Source organism: Homalodisca vitripennis, chromosome 3 (genome assembly GCF_021130785.1).
Source record: "Homalodisca vitripennis isolate AUS2020 chromosome 3, UT_GWSS_2.1, whole genome shotgun sequence".
In the NCBI taxonomy this organism is placed as follows: Eukaryota; Metazoa; Arthropoda; class Insecta; order Hemiptera; family Cicadellidae; genus Homalodisca; species Homalodisca vitripennis.
This window is the reverse complement of record NC_060209.1, coordinates 105,290,209-105,316,895: the sequence shown is the minus strand read 5'-3', so window position 1 is coordinate 105,316,895 and position 26,687 is coordinate 105,290,209. Positions and strand designations below refer to the sequence as shown.

Here is a 26,687-nt window from a genome sequence, read left to right as displayed (position 1 = left end):
ATATATGTATATGCATTTACAATTTGGCCATTTTCTTGGTTGAAACGCCAATAATGGGGTTATCTAGGTATATAATGATTACTGATCATAATGAAAATATCAGTTATATAATCCACTTACATTGTCTCTTAGTATCATTAAGGTATAAATATACGTGAATTTTTTATGTTACATTTCCAAACAGACCCAAAAGGTATCCGTAGTGATAGTATCATTTCATTGTCATTTCAATCACATGACATAATACTCAATAGATTAATCTGTTTACGTTATGTTAAAGAACCTTTAAACCGAACGAAGATCAGAGTTCTGAGACAAAGAATAATTAAAATAGAGAAATAGATTGACATAACTCGGATATAAAACACCTGGCAAGAGGTTGAATAATGTTAGGACACACTGTGAGGAACGAATGGAGAAGTTATAGAAATTATTTGAACAATATACTGTCATCTTTACAATGTTATAAATACTGTTTTAGAAACAAAAAACCTAAAAAATTGTAAATTTAATTTTTTAATCATACAAATTATTGTAAAGATATTGTAGTCATACTGTACGAGGAAAGCTTTAAATTTTTATCCAAGAGAACGTTCTATCGCTAAGAGCTAATTAACCCATCAGGCATTGAAACTGAACAGACATTTCTTCACCTTATATGTGCTGTTTGAATAACTATCCATCTCAAGGTTATATTCGATAGGTTTTTGTAGTTTTAAATAGCTACTGTTACTATAGCTTTCACAAGCAATAAGGATTTTCTTCAGGATTATTCCTATGATAATTATAGTTCAGTATGTATCTCGTGACATAAACGCTCCCACTATATGGGCTAATATAACTAACATAAACCTATTGTTCAAAATACTATGGACAATTAAACATTTTATTTACCTTATATGTTTATTATTTCGCTAACACTCAACCGACCAAACAGTGGTAGACACTCTGTAGCTACTTATATTAACATAATATCTACAATTAAAGCAGTGGAATACAACCTTAATGAGTTATTGAGATATTATCAAATTTAATTACATGAAGAGAAGAATTTTTATATAGTAGTAAAACACACGTCCTTAGTATTCTTAAGCAAAAATATATTTTATTAACTAACGTATCATGTTTCTTAATTTTTTTTAAATATTTTGTTTATTACATCATACTACTTAAGATTTCTTAAATTATAACGTTTCTTGACTTTGTGGTTCGCTAAATCACGAAATATTGTTTAATATCATATTCTGTAATTTCAACTGGCATGACATTAGTGATATTATTTGTGTTAATCCAACAGTTAACATTTTGAAAACCAGAATATATTTGGTCCTATATTTAGAAATACACGAGTAAGGTTAGCTAGCGCCTTCTTCATCAATACGGAAACGCAGTTTCTGCCTTAGGATTGCAATATGAAAACATTAATTAAAATATTTAATTAAAAATTGTTTATAGTATATTTTATATACAAATTTATACGTAACTTTCTCACAGATTATATTAACTAAATCAAACATAATTATAACACTATTTTAAAGTAATAAACCTTTTGTGAGATGGAATTACGTTATTTAACTTAGATTTTAAGAGTACGGTGTATTCTAATTCGCTAGTCATGAATGAAAATGCCATAACGGAGTAGAGAAGTTAAAAATCCTTTCATCTGGAAACAGACGATAAAGCATTTACACCACAATGGGAACTGATTGGTACTGGTTAATTATAGACCTCTGCCACTCTTCAACCTTTGCTCTCTCGATTAAATGTACCTTTATTGAATCAAAAGTGAATATTCCTGTTATTCTTCTAAAATAATATACAATAATTATTGTTAAGATTAGTAACATAAGTTACATAATTTATGATAGTATCATCATCAATTACTCACCGAATTTCAACTTTCACAATTTAAACTTACAATTCAAATAAATAATACTAAGGTTATGCCTTTATTTGGACAGTATTAAATATTTAAGCTTAGTAAAAAATATAATTTAAATATTAGGGTATACAAAAAAATAAATGTAATTTTAAACTATTGTAATTATATTTAACGGCAAAAAATAATCCATTACTATGTCTTGTTTTATAAGTACTTAAGCGTTGAGGAGAAACGAGTTACTGTTACATAAAAATCCATTCCAGTGTTATAAGTAGACGTACGTATTTTCATAATGTTGTTTTGTTCTGTTTTCAACAATAAATTTCCACAGAGTTGGTACACCTGTCTGGCAGCTGAATAATCCAACACATTTCAGACAGTCATGACGGCGCGTATTTTCCGGCTGTCAGCTCCGTTATAACTTATCATTTCACTCTCCCTCATATTTTTAACGTAAGATTTTTAACAGTATACAATGCCATCTCATTATCCTTCAAAGATTGCAGTTATTTTAGGACACTAAAACATACTGGAACAAACTTAGCCGTTTGATTCACTAGATAGTAGTTTTCACTACTTCGTACCAAAAGAGGTTGAGTTCAGATCACAATCCTGTTTTACGATCGAGTCAAAATCCTTTGGTGATATGTAAAAGTGCCAAAGGACAATTTGGTCACAGTGATGACTAGTATTTTGTGTCATGTGAAAAACTTAATAAAAAGGTATAAAATTTTTTAATATATATATATATATATATATATATTATATGTATTAATAAATATATGCTATTGTAATACATTTCGCACAACTCCAAGCTTTATTTTTATTAATGATAATTGTAATTACATTTGATCACTGTAACTAAATTTTATGTTCGTAGTCATGTAACTAAAACTTATAGTTTATATAGTTATAACTATAAGTTTACATCAATACTTTCCATTTTTTATGTAGGTCTCTCTTAATAAAGATAAAATACAATGAAACCCACCTACAAGTTAAATTATGTTGTGGATGTAAAATGAAAGCAGACTTTCCTCATTAAACTCTCAACCATGTATGTCTAAGTATCATTAACCAGAGAAGTGTACACTTTAAGTATAATCTGGATTAAGTCTCTGGAGGAAGATCTATTTTCCTTAGTTAATAAGCGGTGGCATCATTATCTATTCCGTATGTAGTTATTTTGCACAGATTTGCCATTTATTTGGTTTCCGAAGATTATGATTTTCTCCTATAATGTGCGCTTTGGGTACAATCTTGATGAAATTCGTTTACATAGGAATACATATTTACCAGTTTATTTCTATGTAACAATTTGATTAAATAAGGTAAATAATATTGCCACAGACAGGCAAATGGTATTTACAGTAAGATTCAAGTTAACACCGATTCAGAGGGTCAGGCGGTGATTTCACATTATAAAAACACCAAAGAACTTATATGACGAACTATAATTTTCGATAATAATCATAAAACATTCTTACTATGTACCACGAACAATACGATGTGACGGCAAGAACTGCAACAGAATTTTGGGATCAGCCAGTAGCCTGGTCAATCGGCTGTTTAAGAGGAGAAAAATGTTAGAAAGCTAACTTGTATCTCATCGATTAACACCGTGTAGACTTAGTGGTTAAACGTCATCACGCCTATCCCCTCACACTATACATATGTTTTAAGATTTAAATGAACTACAAATTAAGTTATGTAAAGAAAACTGTCTCTAACTATACCACATTTGGTAAATAATAAATACAATTGGGACAACAATTGGTAATATTTACAACTCTCGTCGTCTGTATATTTATTAACTTGTTGCGTATTACTACTTTTGTTGAACTACCAATAAATACATTAATCAAGCTACCTCTTACACTGATTAGTTACATTGACCATTATAGATTGATTTGAAAAAACTTTTAATATGAGTGACACAAACGTAGCAACTGGTTTTTTTAATATTTAATATTCATATAATATGACTCTAAAAAGGGTAAATATATGGTAAAATGTATAAAGTTTTGAATGGTTTCATAAGGAACGTATATGTATGTTTAACTACACCTTTACCGTTGCTCTCGTGGAACTATTTGTACTTAATTGTAAGATAATTTTAATTATAAAAATAAATCTTTCTTTGCAATATTCGTTTGCTTTTTATAATACTATGAATTTCATTCTCCAAGTGACGTCCTTAAAATAACTATACTGAACTCAAATTAGGTTTGTTCGTTGTTAAGTATAACATTATTTATATAATGATTACAGACCTTTCTTTGTTACCAGATAGAATTTACATGTTCCAGCCGCTTAACTCGATACATATTTATCGGTATTATTGATAGTTAGAGACACAAATTTTAAAAGTCAACCCTGTTTATTCTGATATAAAACAAGAGTTGTTATGCTACTAGAGAAGAACGTGCTCAAGGTTGTTGTTTTGACTTCCCGGCGCGAGCGCGGCTCCTGCAATTTGTTCTCCCCTGCTGTGTAACTTCCTTTTCATCAGTAAACAACAAAGCTCTTTCCTTCGTCAGGGTTGACATGAAGTGAAGTAAGCTTTTGTGCCTACTTCTTTATTAAATAGCATATCCGTCAAGTCATAAATCTGTATACTCTTGTATTAGAAACCCTTTTTTATTATACGAACACCGTTTCAGTTTTAAACAAAGAAAGAAAGATATACTGCAACATTCAGTAGGGAAAATATACTATACTCTCCACTAATGTATCTACGTTTATGATAATAAACTATAAAATTAATTTAATTTGTAGTGAAATTTATAAATTTACTTATAATTATTATTATCTGTTAAAGTATAAAATTTTAACAAAGATGTTGTATTCAAATAATTGCTATTATATGTAAAACAAATACTATTATAGTTATGCGTTATCAATAAAATTATGTATATGGAATGGCAATATTTGGGAAGTGGAATTTGTTATAATGACCGAAGTGAGTCAAATTATAAGATAAACCAAAACACCACGAATGTTGCAAACAATATAGGTTTTCTGAGCACGTCAAGGATTGTACGCCATTACTTGTAGGTTTACTGAAATTAATCTCTCTTGATACAAAGGGGACGTGAGCTGCCTTCGCTGATCCAAACATCTCCTTTCTCTATCATTTCATCATTTAGCATAGTTGTTGGTTATACAAGTTATAGTCCCTAATCACTTTTAACCAACGTTTTGTTGTGTAAATAATACTTTTAGAAAACATTTAGAATTACTTCCTTCTAAGAAAATGATAATGCACTGTCAGATTCATAGTAGACTTTATTTAGTAAACGTCAATCACTACTAAAAGCCCATCATCCCAGGTAGCCCTCTCGAATCACTTTCTAATTCTTTACATCGCCAGTAAAAAAATGAGAAAGAGTAGTGAAAACTAAACATTCTATATTTTAGTAATATTACAAAAAGCTGACAGGATGGAACGGGAATGTGGAATGGATTGGAATTAGTGAATTGAAAGTGTAAGGGAGAAAAACTAATAGAAATAGAAAATATCCTTTAATTTGTATTATCTATGTATTGTATTATCTACTGATTCTCCGAACTCTAATATGCTCTCATGAGGTATCCAGGCCATACCCCATCACAGAGATAATGAGGTATTGAACTTTCCATCATGCGACAAAGTCACTTTTCGTCAAGCAGTGTTCCATTGCCACAAATATGACAATTTGATGAGTTTTATACGTGGCTTAGTTATTAACTTAAAAAAGTAGGCGTATGATCTGTCAATAATTGAAGTTATACAGTTAACAAATCTATGTTTTCTATATTCATTTTTATCACTCTGATAGTTAATATATTCTGGTTCAATCAAATCTATTCAATTGTATAATGCAAAACTTACTATAAAAAACATTTGTCTTCAGCCCCAAATGATGCAGAAATTAACAAAAATTTAGCTAAATGAATATTGCTTACCGATGTATGTACTACAGAAAGTAGATCATCATAATTTGATACGGTCATATAATGAGTTTATGGTAGTGTCGATGGACGAGTTGTCTGAAACGTTGGACTTGGATCTATGTTAGAGATAACACAGTTTAATATAATACATGTGACCGCAGTATCGTCGACCTTGTATTCTATCGACTCTCTACCTTGTACTGTTTGTTAGATCCTCGCACAGGCCAGCAGCTCATGAGGACGGAGAGGCTTAAAAGCTTAAAAGGAGATCGGCCTCTAAAGTAAATGATGGAAAAGAGCATGTATTGAGTATTATTGTAGATCAAATACTTCCATTAAGAATATTAGATTTATTTATTCTAATAACCACACTTAAACTGATACAATTTCTCACGTTAGTTTTGTTTTCCTATATTTATCAAGAGGATACACAACGTAATTTTACTGGAAAAATCATAATTGGTGGAGTTAAAACTATCTTGCCTTCTGTAAAGAACTGGGTTTCACAGGTTAGCATGCAACAAAGAAAAGTTAGACCTGTTTTGACGGTAGACGAATGTTAAAGCAATTAAACTCACTATATGTGTGTTTTTCATGTTGGTGAAAATATCCTTTAATTTGTATTATCTATGTATTGTATTATCTACTGATTCTCCGAACTCTAATATGCTCTCATGAGGTATCCAGGCCATACCCCATCACAGAGATAATGAGGTATTGAACTTTCCATCATGCGACAAAATCACTTTTCGTCAAGCAGTGTTCCATTGCCACAAATATGACAATTTGATGAGTTTTATACGTGGCTTAGTTATTAACTTAAAAAAGTAGGCGTATGATCTGTCAATAATTGAAGTTATACAGTTAACAAATCTATGTTTTCTATATTCATTTTTATCACTCTGATAGTTAAAATATTCTGGTTCAATAAAATCTATTCCATTGCATAATGCAAAACTTACTATAAAAAACATTTGTCTTCAGCCCAAATGATGCAGAAATTAACATAAATTTAGCTAAATGAATATTGCGTACCGATGTATGTACTACAGAAAGTAAATCATCATAATTTGATACGGTCATATTATGAGTTTATGGTAGTGTCGATGGACGAGTTGTCTGAAACGTTGGACTTGGATCTATGTTAGAGATAACACAGGTTCATATAATTCATGTGACCGCAGTATCGTCGACCTTGTATTCTATCGACTCTACCTTGTACTGTTTGTTAGATCCTCGCACAGGCCAGCAGCTCATGAGGACGGAGAGGCTTAAAAGCTTAAAAGGAGATCGGCCTCTAAAGTAAATGCTGGAAAAGAGCATGTATTGAGTATTATTGTAGATCAAATACTTCCATTAAGAATATTAGATTTATTTATTCTAATAACCACACTTAAACTGATACAATTTCTCACGTTAGTTTTGTTTTCCTATTTATAAGTTAGTGACCTATAATATCAGTGTGTAAAAGATTCCATTACTTCCAGATCCAATGTAATAAAATTGCCAATAATAAATTATTGATGTATGATATTATGAATCAGCCAGAACTTTACCTTTTCTCTACAGAGATTGGAGTAAACGACCACAATTCGAACGGAAGAAATATATATTATCAAGACGACAACGTTGTTCTCCTGGCCTTAAGGGAATCAGACACGCGTTCCCGTTTGAGCTCGAGGGGTTCTCCGGGATTCAATTATATCAGGATCCTCCTAGAATCCTTCTGTTGCCTTATCAATCAATGTACCGTTAAAAGGATAAGGAAAAACAATAAATCTCCCAGGTCCCCAATGACGGAGAATGTGCAGTTTTCCCATTAGTCAGGGGAGGGGCATTTCGATGTACCGAGTGCGCAGATAAAAATCTCATTTAAGTTTGAAATGAGATTTATCTTACACAATAACAAGTTTTTAGAGTTTGAAATAGACCGAGTACGTGAGAATGAGACTCAAGAAATCAAGAGTATAATTTGGATAGTATAAAATAAAAAATGAATATGATACACAATTTTTAATTCTAAGCCAACGCCCTGAGAGTAATTACATTGGTTACGAGGGCTAGAGTACTTCTTCTTTTGCTGTTATATATTACATGGGCAAATCCAGTCCTAAGTAATAAATAATATTTAACTTTTGTTAAACTCATACTTGAAGGCTTTTTAAACCTGAAGAACGGGATTGATTCTAAGGCTCGAAACGTATTATTTTGATTTCTATATTATTCTATTATTAACTAAGAAAATAACTGGAAGCCTGTTATCCTTTTAAATTTGTTAATGTTTTCATAATGATGATGAATTTTTTTAATTTCGGCTACTGTAAAATTAGCTTGTTTTTTGTTATACAATTTAATTTCTCCTGGAAGTTGAGAGATTCAAAATAAAGTTCTTAACTTATTACCTGTAACTAGTTTTTATAGTTCATATTCATATTGTTTTAGAAGGCCAAATTAATTTGATAAACACATAATTTGGGGGAAACACATTATATAAAGTCATTGAGTGATATAAATATAAAAGTATCAATAAGCCCCATTACTTTTTTCTGTTTTACAAAACATGCAAATGCATTTATTGATACTTGGAACAAACCTCAACATAATGAAAGGTAGACAAATAGATAAGTCAACACTCTTATGAAAAATAAAATTTCGTAAGTGAAAACCTTTTATGAAAATAAAATGTATTTTTACCGCATTTTAAAAGTTTCGAGTTATTATTAATGTTGAGAACTGTTTACCATTAAATATTCTCCTTATGATCTTAAACAAATTAAGGAAAAGAAAATTAATACCCAAGCATACCATTTACTATTACAGTAACACTAACTTCGGCAACAAACATTTCTCCACTTTTTGATAATTACAAAAAAGTAATGTCACCTATATATATATATATATATATATATATATATATATATATATATATATATATATATATATATATATATATATTTCATAAAAGGACCTTTGCTACTGGAAATTATATAAAGTTTCTTATTCGATCTTATGAGTTGAATAAAGGCCAAAGTAATTATATCCCGGTGAGGAAACACGGAGTGAAGACCCTGCACTAAAATGTTGCGACGATGAAAGGCACATGTGAGCATAAATATAGCGACACGTCGGCATTCATGAGACCCGCTGAATATACGCTTCCTGTCGTCTCCCGCAGCCAGACATCTCCACTTGTGAGCTCAAATGTTGTAGAAACACAGAGTGAAGACCCTGCACTAAAATGTTGCGATGAAAGGCACATGTGAGCATAAATATAGCGACACGTCGGCTTTCATGAGACCCGCTGGATATACGCTTCCTGTCGTCTCCCGCAGCCAGACATCTCCACTTGTGAGCTCAAATGTTGTAGAAACACAGAGTGAAGACCCTGCGCTAAAATTTTGCGATGAAAGGCACATGTGAGCATAAATATAGCGACACGTCGGCTTTCATGAGACCCGCTGGATATACGCTTCCTGTCGTCTCCCACAGCCAGACATCTCCACTTGTGAGCTCAGATATTGTAGAAACAAAAAGTGTGTGGAATTTCGTGCGAAATCCGACACAGGTTATTTGAATTTAACCCTTTCCGGGCCAGGCGGCAATATATTGCCGCCATAGATCGTGTCTGATAAGTGCTAGGCGGCAATATATTGCCGCCTTGATATTCGTCGTTTTCTTAAATAAATACGACGTCAAATGATTAAAGTTTTATGTTTTTTTTATTCTCTGGTATATTTGTAGATAATTAATATGAATATCATTTTTATTTTGGAGGTCTATGCATTTTTATTTCATAATTGTCACGTGACATTATCAGCTGACTCGATCTATTGTTGTTAATTCTTTATGCTTTAGTGTAATCGTACTATTGTATGCTGGATTCTCCTTTATTATTTTATTTTGTGGTTGTAAATATTAGTAGTGTTAGTAGTTACGTGCTTAGCTATTGTGTGTAGTAGTTACAATGACACAATTTGCGATCTCATGGGAATAAAATTGTAAGTAGCATATTTGTAAATAGAAAAAGTGTAAATAAATTTCAAATAAAATTGTGTAAATATTTCTTGGTAAATAGTGTTTTTAACTGTATTGAAACTGTTTATGGATCCTACAATCATCTGTTTACCGGTACATCCATAATGTGAATATTTATTTTAAGTTTCTTGCAGTGTAAGAGTCAGTTGCTGTATCACTTGTTGCGAAGTACAATTATGCGTATTTATACAAAATGTGTCATAAAAAATTTATTTATGAGAGAAATAATACAAAATTTTGTATGGTTGTTCCTTTTTAAATGTACAATATAATAAAATAGCTTACCACGGTAAAATTATTTTTCCTTTTTTAGTTATTTACAAAAAAAAATAAAAAAATTTTTATGTAATCTATTAAAACGCTATTTTTTTTTTAATTTTAAATTACTTAAAACTACACCTATATATTTCTTGTTGATAGTATATATCTATACGAGTAATTTGGTGCAACTTTTAGGTCATTCTCTAATTGTTATGAAAAGTTATAAATTTTAATCTTAGAGACTGCAAAATCGCCAATTTTAGCCTGGCACTTTTGACTAGTCACAGGGGATATGATATGCGAAAAAATTTTGCAACATCTCATATTTGGTCCTGGCCCTGAAAGGGTTAAAAGGAAAATTTGTCTGCTTTCGTAAAAAAGAAATTTGGAAATTATTGCGAGAGGTTTTATAACTTTTGGTTGCTACTCGACATAGGTATTGTTGTGACACACTTGCCAGCCGTGATATCTATGAAATTAAAGTTGATCTTATTTACCTTAATCATTTTAGTACTAAGAAAACTGCCTAAATTTATCCTTTAACTACATTAAATGAAGAGTATTATAACTGAAATACATAAAATTAAATGCAATTTGGTCGTTAATTTATAATTAAACAGTGCGATAGGCTAGAAACTTATTTGTAATGTTACAATGTAAATTTAATTTCAGTAAAAATAAGCAATCGTTGATCCGGTCGTACAGACTAGTAAACAAGGCTAAAATTCAAGTATTTTTCTTTGATAAGCATAGTACATCAATTGACTGACTGATATATAGATACAGCGACAACTTACCATCATTAACCATAACCCAGTATAGCTCTGATAATGTCTGGGTCTACAAATACTTGTATTATATGTCAAACATATAGTTTCCTTGATTTCCATCAAGAGCATACACAATGTAATTTTATTGGAAAAATCATAATTGGAGGAGTTAAAACTATCTTGCCTTTTGTAAAGGACTGGGTTTCACAGGTTAGCATGCAACAAAGAAAAGTTAGACCTGTTTTGACGGTAGACGAATGTTAAAGCAATTAAACTCACTATATATGTGTTTTTTATGTTGGTGGTATTGGATTTATAATTTCTTTTAAAAGCTCTTTTTAACAAATATCTCGTTACAAAGCATTAAGATGTATTTGTTTCGTAATAAAAATCCAAATGACTTATGGAAAAATCTATATTTAACGCTGGTAGTAGAATAATGCACACTATATTCCCAGTTTTTTTTCACAGTTGTTGGATACCATTATCCACTCTGAAGAACATCATTGCATTATAAAATGCAATCTAAAATCATGTGTAAAGAGTTTAAGGCTAATAGATATTATATTGGATTTCTATCGCAGCCAGCCAACGACTACTCTGCTATATACGATAATGAGGACCAGGCATTGTACTCTTCTGCCAAGCTATAAGGTCACTTGGAGAGCGTACATTGCGCTTCAGTTTATGTTAAGGAATATTCGGCTCCATTATTTTTTCTCGGCAAGGGCAGTAACACTACTTCTAAATTATAACCTTTCTTCCTTTTTCTTATCAATGACATTAAATGCTAAATTTAAATTTTTTCAGAAATCATCTTTAGCATGTATTGAACTTGATAGTTAAAATAATTCTTACGAAAATTATTATTATAAAATAAATTACTTTAATTATTTTCCTTTATGGATAAAAGTTTACTCGTTTTAATGATATATTTTAATAAGCAAGATTTTTATCTAAAAATAAACAGTTTTTACTATATATTATAGGTTTAAATTATACGTTTTATTTTATAATGGGATTTGATTAAAACTATTCAAGATGTAGGTAGCAGTTTTAAAGAATTTAGTTGCTTATTATACCTGTAAACATAAAGATCACAGAAAATTAAAATGTTTTAGCAGACTATTGAAAGAGGGAGGGATAAGTTTATTCCACCTTGTAAAGCACACAAGGCTATCGAAACCACACTGAGTATCTTTATGGTATTCGATCTAACACATCACTTCATTCTTCACAGGCCTGCCTTACAAAGGAAAACGAGGTGATAAGGTTATGGTATGCCAGGGTAGACACAATACATGAAAGATACATCCATTCGTTGAGGGCTGACAAATCGCTGCATCCATCCCATGCCTGGGAGGAGGATATCTTTATAAAATTGAATTTACTTAATATAGATAATTGTGTTATAGCTTGAAACAACTTACAGACTCGTTGCACAAATATAAGTAATAGTTAGTATGTTTCGTTACTCAAATTGGCATAAATAATATTTGGCTAGATGTATTTCATGTTTTAATTTTTATATTTTTGTATGCCATTAAAATCTAAACCCTCAATAACTGTACTTGTTTTTTAATCAGCAACTGCAATGTCTTGGACTGTCCAAATTTTTCTAATTAGTTTTAACATATTTCAGATAACACATTACATACAGAATAGTCCCTTAGCACCGAGGTTGCATTCACGTTCAGTAAAGGTTTTAATGTAGATAATATATATGCTTGCTGTATGTACAGCTAAATAGAATAAAAGATGTCCCAGAACTCTTTACCAAATTTTCACGGTTAGTGTTGGGCAAAAAATGAAACAAAAATACCAAACCTTCCAAAAATTCAATAAATACTCGAACAGCCACCATTTTTTCACATACCTACTATTAGTCTGATATATGTAGAGAGTATATGAGAACAGATTTTTATAATACAGTATAACCTAATTAGTATGACAGTATGATCAGTATGACCTAATTAGAGAAAAATAATATTTTTAACCAGTTTTATTTTCAAAATTGTAACTTCTTAAAATCTTTAAGCGAAAATATCTTACAAACATCACATTAAAAAGAGTTAGAGTTATGAAATTTTAGTTAGACAATATAATTACAAATCCAATGATACTAAGTTTAAGAAATAAGGGAGATAATAGACTTTCGAAAAGCCGAATATAAAAAACAGAGTACAAAATCATTAATTTTGAATTAAAAGAACCATATATGCTGCTAAATACCGTTAGCCAGTTTGATTACTATAAATTTGAGCCGTATCACTAGAATTAGCCTAATAATTTCAAATTTGATTTTATATTCTGTTTAGGTTTAGGTTAGGTTTAGCAAAAGGTTTAGGTTAATTTTATTATTGTGTATAATAAATATTCTAATTTTAATTTTTTATAAAAAGAAACCCAAATTTTACATAGATAAGGATATTTACTGGTCCTAATACAACAATGAAATGTTATAACCAGCTGATTAGAGCAGCTAAAATTAAAACAGCTTATCGCTGAGGTTCAAAAGCAGTTCCTGCCACATGATGATAGTTGGTATTGTTTAGTACTGGACTGTTTAAAAGCGTTAAAAAAAAGATTAACTCCCTTATTTCCCAACCGATTTTCTTAAACTTGGTATCGTTGGATTTGCAATTAAAATGTACAGGGTTTTTTAATGAAATTCTTAAAATATTTAAGTTTAAGAATTTTAAGAAGCGTTGTTTTAAAGATAAAGCATATAATAATTTTTATTAGACCTTTATGCTACAAAGGTAAGTACCAAATTTTATAATATAACAACTGGCTGTTATAAAACTAATAATAGTTTAAAAACAAGTAATGTGAATTTTAAGCATATTATTATAATAAACTGACGTGGAGTAATGTTTATGTTTCTAAAGTGTTCTAAATTTTCCTTAATTTTAAAATGTTTCGTTATAGACATTATAGCAATGTGAACAGAATAATGGTAGGGTGTGGTGGTATAAATCAACAGTACCATTAAAAAGATATAGTAGGATAAATTGAACTAATATATTTTTCACCACGACTATTCATTACAGAGAGCGTTACTTCAGACCGTATGTTATTGGTTACTTTATCATTACAGTTATGAGACTATTAACTTTAAATAACCTCCAGTCATAATAAACTTACGATTAGTTCACTACGTTTATTAAACTGCATATTTACACTAGTAAATTAATAAATAACATGTAATAGATTGATCTTAAACAAATTAATTTCAGACCTTTAATCTTAAATTTGGTTTTTGTCAGGAGTAAATTATTCCCTTTCACCTAAGCTACTTTAAAATAGTATGAACACAAGCTTTCAACTATAAGTACAATACTGTCTACAATAAATGTATTAACTGTTTTTCTATATTTAGTTGACATAACTCCATTAACATTTATGTATTTAAGTGTGTATTAAATAACTTTGCTAATTTAACTCAACTGTTTTTTTTTACCTGTCTGACAGTCTTTAATAATTACAGAGAAGTGTCAATTATACGATAAAGATTTTGCCAGTTGTTAGTTTGTACGTGTTATAACATAGTATTTAGTTGTACAAAGTTCGTGGTCGAGATCATACCAAAATTAAATAAACTTTAGAACATTTAACACTAGCATATTCCAAAATTAGTTTGTGTAAGGATATATGCGGCGAAGTAGTTATGGTTCTTAATACAACAAAATAATATTGAAGTACATATATCAGCAATAATATTGTTTATTAAAGTCTCGATTTCCTATTGAATAGCACAAAGGCATATTCTTTTTAAATTATACATACACACTTCTAAATAAAGTGAAGGTAATTGTAAGATATTCCAATTTCCTGATTCATTTCATAATAAATGAAATTTAAGTTAAGAAGCAGTTTTAAGGGTTTGATACCAGACAATAAAAAAGTTGTTATGAGCACCAATGAAATACAAAACTTATTATAAAACATTCCACATTATTTGAATGAATAGCGCCAGCAATTTCAGTACCAACTGAATTATTTCAGGCCATTTTGATGAAGTATTGTTATAGAGCCTTATGTTGCAGCAACAAAAAACGTGGATATAAAAAATCAATGTTAGACAAATCCATCTACTGGTCTAATATAATTACGATTCATTTAATTGTTGCCTCTTCCAACAAAATGTGTATACATAGGTCTGAAAAGTCTTTTTTGGTACTTCCATTCATAAAAATTTACTACCTATCTACGGTATTTCCGGCGCTGTAGCTGAGTTTCCATTGCTATCCCGATCAAGAAAGTACTATATAGCCTAAATTCGCTGGTCTAAAAAGCCTATTTCGGCACAAAAAGCGATTACTTCCACATTGTACTGTAATCTATTAGCTACTAATCATGAAAAGTTTTTTTTTAATTTAGGTCATGAAGTACGTCCAATTTAATTTTTCTATTATATAACGAAGTTAGAATAACAAAATATACTAATTGAGATTGAAACACCATTTCAACCCCTATAGTTGGGTTGATCTTCAATAAAAAATAAAATTCCAAAATATTATTCCCATGAAATTTACTAAAATTATTCAACACGGTTCATTCGTCAAGAAAATTTCTTAATTAAAAATGAGTATTTTTGTTGCAAAACGTTTTAAAATACGAGAAAATTCTATCATACCGATTCGGTGCGCACTTTTGCAAGAACTATTTTCGTCTGCCAATTTGAATCGCCATCGCTCCAAACGTCCTCGTGATGCCTTTAGTTTTTTACAAGTTCAATGTGCCAATTAACTACCAACTATTTTTACCGCTGTCACCAGCCTTGGCATCACACCAGGCGTAAATAACCGACCTTCGTTCCTCGCTTTGTCCTGGTCCGCTTCGATGGGTTCACACTATCACTGAGTTTCTGGCTTATTGATTCATTAACGGCTCCTCTGTCTTTTCAATGGACGCGCTCCGCTTTTCTTCAGTGACGTTGTTCTTTTACTTTTTAAAAAAAACGTAGTTAGTCCTGTTCTTTCACATATAACGTAAGGATCATTAGTATGTTAAAATAGGAAACATATGAACACATAGTTTACTTGATCTTGAAACAGTTTTTGTACATTTAAAGGAAGGAATTTGTGAAATCGTATTTTTATTAATAGTTTATTTTGTTTTTTTTTCCAATTTTTGCCTAATGCACTAAATATTTATATGTATATTTATAGTATTTATATGTATTTTTTGCAAATAAGGATTATTGACAAATCTACATTAACACAACTTTAGGGAATTGTTTGAGGTACTGTAAATTTAATACGTTAAATACTTAAGTTTAAATTATAATTAACGTGATTATTGGGACCCATAACGTGAAATTTTTCAGGTTTAAACAATCATCATCATACTGAAAGTACAAATTTGTATTATTACAAGATTTTTATGGTGATTTTAGGTATCTAAAACTATTATTTTGTCCAATATTTATATTCTGTGTACATGTGCGTAAGCTCTTATATTATATTACATCCGACTATAGGGCTCAGTCCTACAACCTTCTCTTTTTTTCTTTTCTCATTTAAGCCTCAGCGTCAGCTATGCCGGCTTCGAAGTGCACTGGTTTTTATTTTAAAAGTACAAAGCACAAAGTACATTATTGGACCTCCCCGGGATTTGAACCCGTGATCTCTCGGTTAGAGAGCCGAGACTATAACCATTAGTCTACGGAGGAGGACAAATTCGAAAGCTCCTATGTTAATATTTTAATAGTATTTTTGTCTGTTGTAAAACAGCTGTTTACTGAAAACACGTGTCGCTCAGGCAGTTATTGTTAATTTACTACCCAAATTATTACCAGCTGATTGATTATAACAGTTGAATATTTTTTCGTCAGTCTATGGTATTGGGTTGAGATCACCGAAACTTATTTTACCTCTCCCAAAAATTACTTTTCCTATGCAAACATCTCTTTCTCTGAATAAACATTTGAAATCCAGTATTTTTTGGCAGGCCGATGTTCATACAGCTCATTTTAACATTAGTTATAATATAGTGTTACTTTTCCTTATGGAAAAAATTAATATAATATGAAATTTCAGATCAATTTTAAAAAGAATTCGTATTCTTTTTTGCATCGTGATGAAAAGTATCGCCCGATACTCAAAAGTTTTTTTACGAGCCTCAATATCATTTCCACCCCTTACCCCTGTCTTCGCCTCTCGCGTTAATACAATCTCGCTTCACCTACTATTATTTAAATTACGCTCACTAGTATCTATTTCAACAATTTCTAAAGAAGGAACAGGAAATACAAAAGCCTTGAGCATTGTTAACATTGTTAGAGGTGTAAAAACTTGTTCATTCCGTTTTTTGCTCGTAAAACAACGGGAGATATCACATTTTTAAAATACGATTAATGTGCATCGAAACAATTTTTAATTTATCTTGAACAGTGAAACGGAATATGTTTCAATATATAACGATGAATTACAAATTTCGAGATTTTTATAAATAGCTAATACAAATATTTAAAAAAGTATTTGGATGTGTATTGATGATCTTTAAAATGAGCCATCTCCCATAATTATACTAACAAAAAAATAAGTCTGTACAAGTTTATAAAATTAACACTGTTCTTATCTGCCTGAAGTAAAGATGGCAGCTAGCACAGCCGGGTCGTAAGACGTAGTAACGTTATTCTTAGTTGCAAAACTTTAATATCATTTAAATAGAATAATAGTAATTGTAAATTTCACGAATACAACTGTTTAAATTTGATGGCAGAACGCAGTACTAAAATAATCGCAAAACAGTGGCGGGGGCCAAATAGCCGCATAAATAGCAACAATCCGCCAACAGTGACAGAGTGGCGTCCATTGACAAAAATATTGTCTCACGACATTTGAGTGTTCCCTTTGGATTAATATGTTTACTAGATCACCGACTTTCTCGCACTCACTAAAACTCCTACACTCAAAATTTTATTATCTCCCATGTCATCTCAACTTTGCAAATAGTTTTTGGACAGCAAAGCATTTTGTGGAACGCTTGAGCTTTATTTAGATAAATAAATCTGTAACATTGGTAAGCAAACACAATGAAAATTCACTACATTGATAAAATCTCTCTAAAATATATTTGTTTTTCAGAAATTAACTAATGATTTTGTCAGAGATTACACAATTAGGACCCGACGTTCCAATATAATACATTTCGATTGACCCAGAGATAAAACGTTTAGGGGCGGTAACTCTTCATTTAACGGACAGCTATTGTCGACTTAGAGCTGTGCCCATTTGTATTTGTTACTTTAAGTGTACAACCACTGGTTTTAAATTACTCCTAAATGACGGTACACCTGAACCTATCCGCCCAAACCTTATCTTGAAGTTTCCTGGCCTCTCCAATTAATCTGCCACGCAAACCTAAAGATGTATATAAATATATATATATATATATATATATATATATATATATATATATATATATATATATATACAGCAAAACGAGACTTTGATATACTCCACCCCAATAATTAAATTAGAAGTGATTTATTGGTTTCTAACCAAGACATTAAGATTTTTTTTACAATGTTTTAAGACGTTGTACATATCAACTTCTTAAGCAACAACATCTTCTGGGCTATGTTATGAGAATCAATTGTAGCAATTAGTGAAATTAAGCTATCATGTACGACGCAATCATTTCTAGCACTATTACTTTTAATCACTAAGAGGTAGCTAATATAAAACTTATACTATATTAAACAATAAGAGATGTTACACCAGTGAAAGGTAATTCAAATATTAAGATTTACTCAATCTAAAAAAACCTAAATTACAGCAAGAGATATGCTTCTTGCTGTCACGCTTTGGTATTTCATGGTTGTCAGTCTATAATCCAGAGGTCAAACTTTTGTTTCTTTATTTCCCATTCTTTATAATAATAGTGTACATGCGTTGATAGAAGCCCAGCAAAAGAAAATGAGAGATAATCTCATCTGCGATTGTTATTGAGCGAAAACTACCATGTAGTGAGAATACTGGCCAGGGGCACACGTGTATTTAACTACAAGATCTCTCATGCACACAACACGTGTATTTACACCTTTACTGTAGGAAATATTATTTTGAAAAGAAATAAACGAGTAAAATGTAACTATAGATAAAGTTATACATAACTTTAAAGGTTTTATTTTAAAAATACAACAAATAAATTTTTAAATAAATAATAAATAAGAAACAATTAATAGGTTTTTAATTTTAAATCAAATTTTGAGTGAAGGTATAAATGGAAATGTAAAACTTAATAGTTTATACTTGTCTGGGAAACTTCATCGTATCTCCTACGAGGTCGAGGCAATCTTAACTATTTCAAGTTTATTAAATACAGTTTAGTAAATCCATTTGGAATAAATAATATTGTACTAATATTGTTGTAATACGCTATTTTAGAAATTTTATATTGACCTCTTAATTGTGGTATTCTGGGCACAAGAAAGTAAGAATCGTAGCTTCGTTTTATGAGTAGGATGGCCTAAGTTCTAATTTACGTTACTTAAGGAATGTTAGACATATAATTAAGGGTTGGAGACATTTTTTACTAAAACAAATTTAAAGAAGAAAACCCTGTTCCGCTCCAATAAAGAATAGGTACCTATCGTATGTCAAGGTGGAGAAATTGCTTTCTTTTGTTGGGCCACTTTTAGAAAATATCAGAATCATTTCCTATTAAGGTAACTTACTTGAAGAATTTTTAAATTTTTGATCGTTCCTCGAGGGTCTATAGGCTTTTCAATTAGAGAAATTGGGGGAATTGTGTAACACAAAGCTGAATACAACAATACATTTAATTTCAAGGGATTTACTAAGGGCATACACATAATACTCCTAAATAATACTTTTCTTCCTCAATTATCTGTGGAATGTCCAAAAAGCACAGTGCCTAGTATTGCAAAAAGATATTGAAATAGGTATCAGTACAGATAATTAAATCAGTTTTAAAAAAGTACTTCAAATGAATATCATATCACCTTAAGGAAACTTGACAAATATAATTATACGTTTATAGGCTCGGGTTGAATCCTGCCAAATATTATTATGATGCATGAAAAATATTGTAATAAAAATGCATTAAGATTAGTATGATTACAAGTTAGATTGTTTACATATCCTTACGTCTAACACATGATTACACGCCCGCTTTTTGTGCACAAAAACATGCCCTGCGGCAATTTGCTTGAACAAACTAAAAATACTAAATACATCTTTCAAAACGGGAACAAGTGCCTCTGTTAGTTCATTTCCTTTAACACTCACAAGTTTTAGATGGAAATAACTTATCTATGTAAATTAAAAGAATATGTATTTCCTCCAATATTGCAAATTGAAACTTATCGTGGTGTACCGCGACAACACGTTACTTTTTCTTCTGCCCCTGTATCATTTAAACTAATTAAAGGGCACACATAGTTGGAAGTAAAACTAATAAACTAAATATAGTCCTGTTATAAAATTATGTACATGACATAAACAACATACCCTAATCATATGCCCGTTGGCAAACCTTTCACTAATTACCTTAATGATCGATCATTGCCAGACCAAAGACCACTGCAGATTGGCCAGAATCATGTGGTGTAGGTAAGGGACGAGGATAAAATCGATGCTCCACTCCTACTTTCCCTTCACAAATTGATATCGTCCGTTGTCTATAATATGTAAAATTAAAGAAAATCTGTTTTTGCAGTATCTTGCCGCGTGATTTATAACAACATGGTAAAGAACATCCTTCTTGTCATACCACACCATCAAGGTCCATTGTTTTGATTGTTTTATGGAAAGGTTAACAGTTTTAAAACGTACGAACGCTTTAAAGACAGACTAATCGACAACTCAAATTCAAATAGAAAATGAAAGACACCTCGTTGCTTCATGGTTAGCACAAGTTATGGTTGTTACTTGACGAAGTTTTCACGTCAGTTAGAGGAAAGCGGACACATGGCCACGCGGGAGGTTGACAGTATGACAGTATCGTGTCAGCTGGTGACAGATGAGGGATGAGGGCGGTTAGAGCTGACAGCACCCCCCCCCTCACCAACACCCCCTACTCATCTCGTACCGCTAACTTTGCATTCAAAACTTGTCATTTTCAGCGATGGCTCTTTGTACATCAAGTCCTCATACATGCAGGTCGAGTTCGATGGTTGAAGATCATAAAGTAAACCAATCTTCCAATTGCGATATTCTTGAAACTCTATTAATTTGATGCATCTCAGACACCACATTACTACTGATGTAATTAAGCGTTAGGGGTACTATTTCAACATTTTATTTTATGCCTCTAATACTTAAAATCAGTAATAAAATAAAATAAATATATGTGCTACACACACATAACAAATATTTTTAATTGTAAATATTTAATTAAAGAAGTTGGCAATTTATTTAGAAAACAATGTTTAAAATCTTACTATAACAAGTATGATAATCATATTAAAGAATTAATGTCGCAGTAGATTGACGTCCAAGAATGTCTTTCATTTCTTTGAAATTTATAAACTACAGTACTAACAAATTATTAGGATTTTAAATTTTTATCACATTAATAAATATCGTACTTTATATTGCATTGTATCAATCTTGTTAAAGCTTACATTTTTTCTCAAACTGCTAGATTATACATTATTTTTAAAAGAATTTTAAGACTTTACTTAATAATTGAAACCGTCTTTGGGCTAAGAGCATCTGTAATAGTGTTTTTGTATTACAAAATCTATTTAATATTAGTAATGTTCAAAACTGCTCCTGATACCAAAACATAGAGAGAGTGCATTCTGAACGCGGAAGAAAGCTGTGCCCGAACCAGACATAGAGTCCGGGTTCTGGGTTCTCAGGGTGATAAGCTACTATGAGTAAATATATAAGAACATTTATTTCTGAGTTTGGTTTTCTATTGGACATTTTACTGATAAGGCATGGACTAGCCTTTTACTACTACCATGGAGAAATAATTGTCAAATATTACTTATATTTATGCCATATAATATTAGTTGACCCATCACTGAATATGTAACCGAATTATTCACTAATTGTTTTAGAAACTAAGTATTTGTATTCTTTGTAACTTTGTGATGCCGCTATGTGAACATTGAGATGCTCAGAGAGAATGGCTTATGGCTGATAAATCTAAGCTATGTACAGTTTAATATGTTCCAACATTCCTACATTTTAAAGTAGTAACTAGTTTCCAAGGCCGGTCCTTTCATGAAGCCAGGGTGGCTGACCTAGCTATCATGGTATATATCTCATTTCTGTAACCCATTTCGAATGAACATTTATTGTTCATGAGCAATTTATTCAAATTAATTATTATATTTTAACATCTTTATTGCTTACAATGTTACAAATTGTCCTCTTAAGTAAGTTTGCACTAAAGGAAATAGCAATAATTTAGTTGTAATTTTCGTATCCCAATATATTTTTAACAGGAAATGATATTTATCTAAATTTTACTTCTATTAAAAGTAAACCTTATTTATATTATTATGTTTCAATACACATTTGAGTCTAATCAGATACATAGAAGTGCCGTGCTAATCATTTGTTTAGCTTGGATAAAAATAACACAACAGATCGCATGAGTTGGTATTAGCGCTTGGCTAGTTGCGATACCGACACGTAGATAAAATGCCAAACTATCTGATTAGTATATCGAAATTCATTTGGTTAAGTTAAATTTGAAATATGAAACCTATACGAAAGTATAGTTACACGAATCAGGCAATGGAAAGAGCGCAGTGCAGGAATACGTAAGGTTTTCACTGTATGATTTATATCGGTTCTTGTAAAATATTTTGCGTTGGAAACCTTGCAAAGAAGCAGGAGCGAAAATAAGCCTTGATTTCGACAGGAGGAGTTCTCTGCTAATGAACAACATCTGGCACTGACGCCATCAGCTTGGAGCGTGAAATCTCAGCTGATGACGTTTTTGCTGAAAATATTGGCTAAAATATTCATGAATTCCATCACTTTCACTTGCCGTCAGATGTAGACTAATGTTACTGGGATCCCTCTCCTGTAAATGTGCACTTCTTATTTGTTTAAGCAATAATTCACTTGTATAATCGACAATAATATCTACAGTCAGTATTTTATTACGTGACTGTACACATAATCCGATCATCTTATACACACTATTTTTGCAGAGTAAATATCAAAATCTAGGAAAACTATATTACTTAACGTTTCAGGATAGCGATATATGTAGGTCCTCTAAAATTCATTTCCTGCCTTAGAAAAACTCATTTTATGGCAATAACAAAATTAACATTTCTATAATTTTAAAATTATATTAGCCTAACAATGTTAACAATACATTACTTGATTGTATTGAATGAATACAATATTTTCCAATGAAGAAACTGTAAACTCTTTGGTTCACTGACGAACATTTGGTTGTATAATGGTGTTGTACATTTCATAACATATAACGATGGCAATGTCTGAAATCCTATTTTCCTTTTACATTTTCGTCTGGTAAGCAAGGCAAAAAAAAAGAAATTTTTTCCCAAGTAATACATCTTTTCAAAAAATTATGATATTTAATAGCTTTCTCATACATTTCTCATCAGAATATCTTCTAGAATTGATTTTTTTGCGTGACAGGCTCTATACCTTGGTTGTTTTTAGATTACCACCCTGCATACCTCAAAAAAAACACACCTCGATATAGTACCTATAACATTAAAATTATAGTACCTATAAGGAAATTAGAGAGGGTCGATCACAAATGTCTACAAAAATCGTCTATGGTGTTTATGGTCTATAGGAATAGTTTAAGAGCAGACACGTAGCATATTTTGACACTCTTTGTAAATATATTTTATTAAATACATTTAACTAATTCCAATAGGACGGCGCTAGCAGGGTGCAAAACGTATCAACTTAATCAAAATGAAGTACTTGCTACTCAACAATGATCAGAAGGTTGACCAGGATTCGATATTTATTGAATGTGTAAATGTGTTGGGGATGGGGCAACTCTCTATAATAAATTAATTGTTTCAAATAGACAATTTATTATTGATTTGCCTAATAATTGGAAGAAAATAAGTGAAAGCTACAATGAAACATAGCACAACAGCTTTTCTATATTAGAGCCTCTGAAGCACATCATATAAATAATTAAGACAACAAACATAGCTATTCGAAGTAATTTACCGCAGGATACATCGTAACAAGACTAACTCAAGATTAACATTCCAGTTTAAAAATGTATCAGATGAAATAAATATCAAGTATATAATTGTAAATAGCATGATACGATTAATAATTTTAAATTTTATTTTATTTTAAAGACACTTTTATTGGTTCCCAAAAATTACCCAATTATAGCAATATACTCGTAGTACCCAAATAACAAATGGAATACGTTATTGGCAACTTACCTGTCATCGGAAAAACTGGATGCAGGAGATAACATCCAATAGGTTATTTAATACATTTAGAGCTTATCAACATAATTATCATCTTCTGTAGCATTCAAGTCTGTACAAGATCTCTTTAGCTTGTAACACGGTCCAATAATGTAGACTCTCCATAATCTCGTATCAGCATTCTAGTACAAACATATAATAAAAAACGTACTTACTTGTCAGTGTTGTTGGGGTTGGCCTTGCTGTAGGGGTGGGTGTTGTTGTTTACGTGATGTAACTTATTCGCGTTGTTGTCCGTCTGTCCGCTAGCCCCCGTAGGGGTGTTGGGCGAGATCTTGCCGGCCAGCGTGTTCAGACTCTGCAGCATCTCTCACGGCACTACACACTCACTGACAACCCTGCGGGCAAAATATGACATCTGTCAATGTTCCTGGCTCCATCTATAGAAGTTATTAGACAATTTACATAGGATATACATGATGTAGTATCTTATAATAATTTATAACACATGTTTGAACTGTAAATGTTTGTTTTTATCACTTGATTGTTCAATAAATAGATTATGAGTGGTCTGAAGGAAGTTATTCCGTGAGAAGCAGCCATCACCACTACCACATAGTAATGCGCGAGACCCACACCGTCATCAACCCCATGGCAGTTCCTAGAAGGACAATCATATCCATATGCACGATTCCACCATCCATTGCTACGGTGATATTCCACCGCCACAGCCTTGTTGATACCCAGTCCTCCCTATCCTACTGCAAATGGCATGCCGAAGGCAAAGCTTGTTGTAACCAGCAGGTACAGGTGTTGAAGGAGACAAGCGTAACTCATCTAGAAGGAGGACTGGGCCAAGTCTAGGTTTGTGGAGAATCTGATAACGACTTCTTTTTCTGGCAACGCTCCAAGCACAACTTTCCATGAAGAATTTATTGTCCTTACACCAAGACAATATGAAATTGGAAGGAACAATTCCTAAAGAAGAGATCCAGCCATGCCAAAGAAGAAACAAAGATGGAAGATGTAAACTACTTATTGTGGCAAGGCTGTTTATTCAAACGACTGCATGACTACTACCCCATTATTTTCAAGGGCGCAAAACTGAAAATCAAAACAATATTAACTAATAGATTTATTTTTACATAATGAAATTAAAGTTTTAAGGGTGCCAGCCAAAATCCTTAACTAGTGGTCAATTCCTTAGTTACACGGGGGTCAAAAATATAATTGTAACAGCCATTGAAGATTTACGTGTGCCATGTTGGCGTCAGGAAAGCTGTAAAGGTGCAATGAAACTGCAGTTAAAGTAGCGATAAAGCCAGGAAATGGCCGCAAAATGTGTTTCCACTAACGACGGACTCTAACTTCCTCATCGGCCTTTGGAAGACATTTCGATTGAAAAAGTTATCCCCATACACAAGGTATACGTACAAAATTATGATAATTTTCAATCTTATTAGGCTGGTTTGTTCTCTTCTTTAAAAATATATTCTTGTGAATAACCGCACTAAATTCCTATTTACTAAATTGGAAAGAAAAACTATTATGCCAATACGCATTATAACACCCATTTCAGTTGGATAGAGTTTTGTGTCCTTCTTATTAAACAGATTTTTATGTAAACTAATTAAACAAATAAATAATATAAAACATTTCTCGAAATTCTAAATTGTACGTTGATAAAGTTTGGTTTTGGAAATACATTGAATCATTTATTTCAGTTGAGGTGTGTTTTGTTCCTTGTGATAACCATACTACTATTTGGGGTCTAAAATGTTTAATTCTATAGCAAACATTTCTATTTTAAGAACTCTTGATGCAATTAAATTTATTTTCAAGTATACGTATTTTAACACTTTATGCGATTCTTAGCGTCTTTGAAGAGCTTAATTTGTAAAAATCCTTGACGAAATTCCAGTCAAATTGCTTTAGATGTATTCACGGGAAATGTGTATAATATTGCAACAATGATGAATTCAATATTTTGTAGTTTTAGAAAACATTTTGTTGAGCAATGCTTAAATTGAATAAAAGTGCCCTATTGGAAATGCAAATAGTCTCTTTCAATAGCCAGCACTATCCTGAGTGAGAATCAAAATGTGAGTAGACTACGGATGTATGGCTGGTTTATATCATCTGGTTGAACCTAGACTTGGTGCAGCAAAGTTCAATGTCTCACTAATCTGTAACCCTATGGACGTCCTGGAACGGTTCTTTACTAATCGTCGAGATATTGCGATAAAGGGATGGACCGATAGGTCCAGTCTACTGCGGAGGATGACTGGGTGCTGCTAGGCTGGACATGATGAAGAGCTGGAGAGCTGCTTTGCCTGGAGAAGCTGGAACAGAGCTGGCCTTTGACATGACCGAGATATAGAGCCCGCTAACGCTTATCATGGAATCTCGGCAGGATGTGGTC

The 26,687-nt window shown here is 31.6% G+C and overlaps 1 protein-coding gene across 13 annotated transcripts in view; it reads right to left on the bottom strand.

Moving 5' to 3' along the window:
- LOC124357269 (CUGBP Elav-like family member 1) overlaps positions 1–26,687 on the bottom strand; it is a 1,015,984-nt gene that overhangs the window by 802,510 nt on the left and 186,787 nt on the right. For all 13 annotated transcript variants that reach the window (XM_046808844.1, XM_046808846.1, XM_046808854.1 and 10 more), the window contains one exon: positions 24,481–24,663. In XM_046808844.1, coding sequence (XP_046664800.1) covers positions 24,481–24,632 — 152 coding nt within the window. In that variant the 5' untranslated portion in view covers positions 24,633–24,663. The remainder of the gene's footprint in view (positions 1–24,480; positions 24,664–26,687) is intronic.